Source organism: Apteryx rowi, unplaced genomic scaffold (genome assembly GCF_003343035.1).
Source record: "Apteryx rowi isolate R43461 unplaced genomic scaffold, aptRow1 scaffold_2104, whole genome shotgun sequence".
Lineage (NCBI taxonomy): Eukaryota > Metazoa > Chordata > Aves > Apterygiformes > Apterygidae > Apteryx > Apteryx rowi.
Window position 1 is genome coordinate 6,752 of NW_020448425.1, and position 2,168 is coordinate 8,919.

The following is a 2,168-nucleotide window of genomic DNA, read 5'->3' on the forward strand; positions in this document are numbered from 1 at the left end:
CGCGGCCCCCCCGTCGCCGCCGCCGCCCCCGACGCACCCTTGCCCTCCACGCCGGGCCCGTAGACCTTCACGCCGGCCGTGTCGACGGCGGGCTCCACGCGGACCTTGCTGGGGAAGTGGGGCACGGGCTGGCCGCCGTACTCCACGGTGATGGTGTAGACGCCGGGGCTCAGCGGCGTGTAGGCGATGGTGTAGGTGCCGTCGCCGTTGTCCTCCACCCGCACCTCGGCGCGGGCCCCCGCCTCCGAGGCGATGCCGATGGTGAGCTCGGCGGTGCCGGCACGGCTGCAGTCCACGCGGAAGTGGCCGGGCTGGCCCGCCGTGGCGCCCTCCAGGCCGGGCCCCGAGCACGTCACCTTGGAGGCGTCGAAGGGGGCGCGCACGGGCGCCCGGAAGGGCGAGCCCGGCACGTGGGCGCCGGCGAAGAGGATGTTGATGTTGTAGTCGCCCGCCTCGGTGGGCAGGTAGGAGACGGAGCAGGTGCCGTCGCCGTTGTCCAGGCACTCGATCTTCGCCTCGCACGGGCCCTCCACCGTCAGCCCCAGGCCCCCCGTGCCGGCACCCTTGGTGTCGATGGTGAAGGGGGCTGGCATGCCCACGAAGCCACCCTGCAGCCCCGGCCCGTAGGCGCGCACCTGTGGGGGCGACGCGTGGGGTCACGGTGCCCCCCGGGCTCCACCGGGGCCCTCACTGGGGAGCCCCATCCCCGGGGCACCCCCTTACTGGGGACCCTTATGACCAGGGACACCCCCTTACTGGGGACCCCACCCTTGGGGAAGCCCTATCATTGGGGCACCCCCTTACCAGGGACTCCCATCACCAGAGACACCCCTTACTGGAGACCCCTGTCATTGGGGGGACCCCCTTACTGGGGAGCCCTAGCCCTCAGGGACCCCTATGACCAGGGACACCCCCTTACTGGGGACCCCCATCACCAGACACCCCCTTACTGGAGACCCTTGTCATTGGGGGGACCCCCTTACTGGGGAGCCCTAGCCCTCAGGGACCCCTATGACCAGGGACACCCCCTTACTGGGAACCCCCATCACCAGAGACACCCCTTACTGGAGACCCCTGTCATTGGGGGGACCCCCTTACTGGGGAGCTCCAGCCTTCAGGGACCCCTATGACCAGGGACACCCCCTTACCAGGGACACCCCCTTACCGGGGACCCCCATCACTAGGGACAGCCCCTTATTAGGGACCCCCAATTCCTGGGGAGCTCCCCAGCATCAGGGACTCCCCCTTACTAGGGACCCCCATCACTGGGACACCCCCTTACTGGGGAGCCCCAGCCCTCAAGGACCCCCCCAGCACCAGGGACACCCCCTTACTGGGAAGCCCTAGCCTTCAGGGATCCCTATGACTGGGGACACCCCCTTATTAGGGACCCCCAATCCCTAGGGAGCCCCCCAGGACCAGGGACACCCTCTTACTGGGGACCCCCATCACCAAAGACACCCCCTTACTGGGGAGCCCCAGCCCTCAGGGACCCTCCCAGCACCAGGGACACCCGCTTACCGGGGACCCCCCTTCTTTGGGGAGCCCCCCATCACCAGGGTCACCCCCTTAACGGGGACCCCCAGTCCCTGGGGACCCCCCCAGCATCAGGGTCACCCCCTTACCGGGGATCCCCAGCCCTTGTAGACCGCCATCACCAAGGGCATCCCCTTACTGGGGACCCCCAGTCCCTGGGGACCCCCCCATCACCAAAGACACCCTCTTTTTGGGGACCCCCAGTCCCTAGGGACCCCCCCAACACCAAAAACACCCTCTTATTGGGGATCCCCAGCCCCTGAGGCCCCCCCCTTACTTGCCCCCTCCCCAAAACAGGTCCCTAACTGCAGGGAGAGACATGTGGTTAAGAGGGGAGGGGGGACACATTCCTGGCACCCCCCATCTCATCAGGACCCCCCCCAAAGCAGGCACCTGCCCCATGGCATCACCCGAGCCGCCCCCCCCAAGAGCCCCGAAAGCGGGCCGCGGGGCGACGCGGAGCCCCGGGGTGGGGGGACGGAGACCCACCTTGGAGGGGTCGGTGGGGGGCACGGCCTCGACGGGGAAGGGGCTGCCGGGCACGGGGACGCCGTCGTAGGTGACCTCCACCTCGTAGGGCCCCTCCTCGCGGGGGATGAAGCGCACCAGGCTGCTCTCGGCGCTCAGGCCCG

At 69.3% G+C, this 2,168-nt stretch overlaps 1 protein-coding gene across 1 annotated transcript in view; it reads right to left on the reverse strand.

Annotated features, from left to right (window-relative positions):
• LOC112965333 (filamin-A-like) overlaps positions 1-2,163 on the reverse strand; it is a gene marked incomplete at both ends in the record, with an annotated part of 8,140 nt that extends 5,977 nt beyond the window's left edge. Inside the window, 2 exons of the mRNA XM_026064216.1 lie at positions 181-635; positions 2,026-2,163. Coding sequence (XP_025920001.1) covers positions 181-635; positions 2,026-2,163 — 593 coding nt within the window. The remainder of the gene's footprint in view (positions 1-180; positions 636-2,025) is intronic.
• Positions 2,164-2,168: the final 5 nt, after the last annotated feature.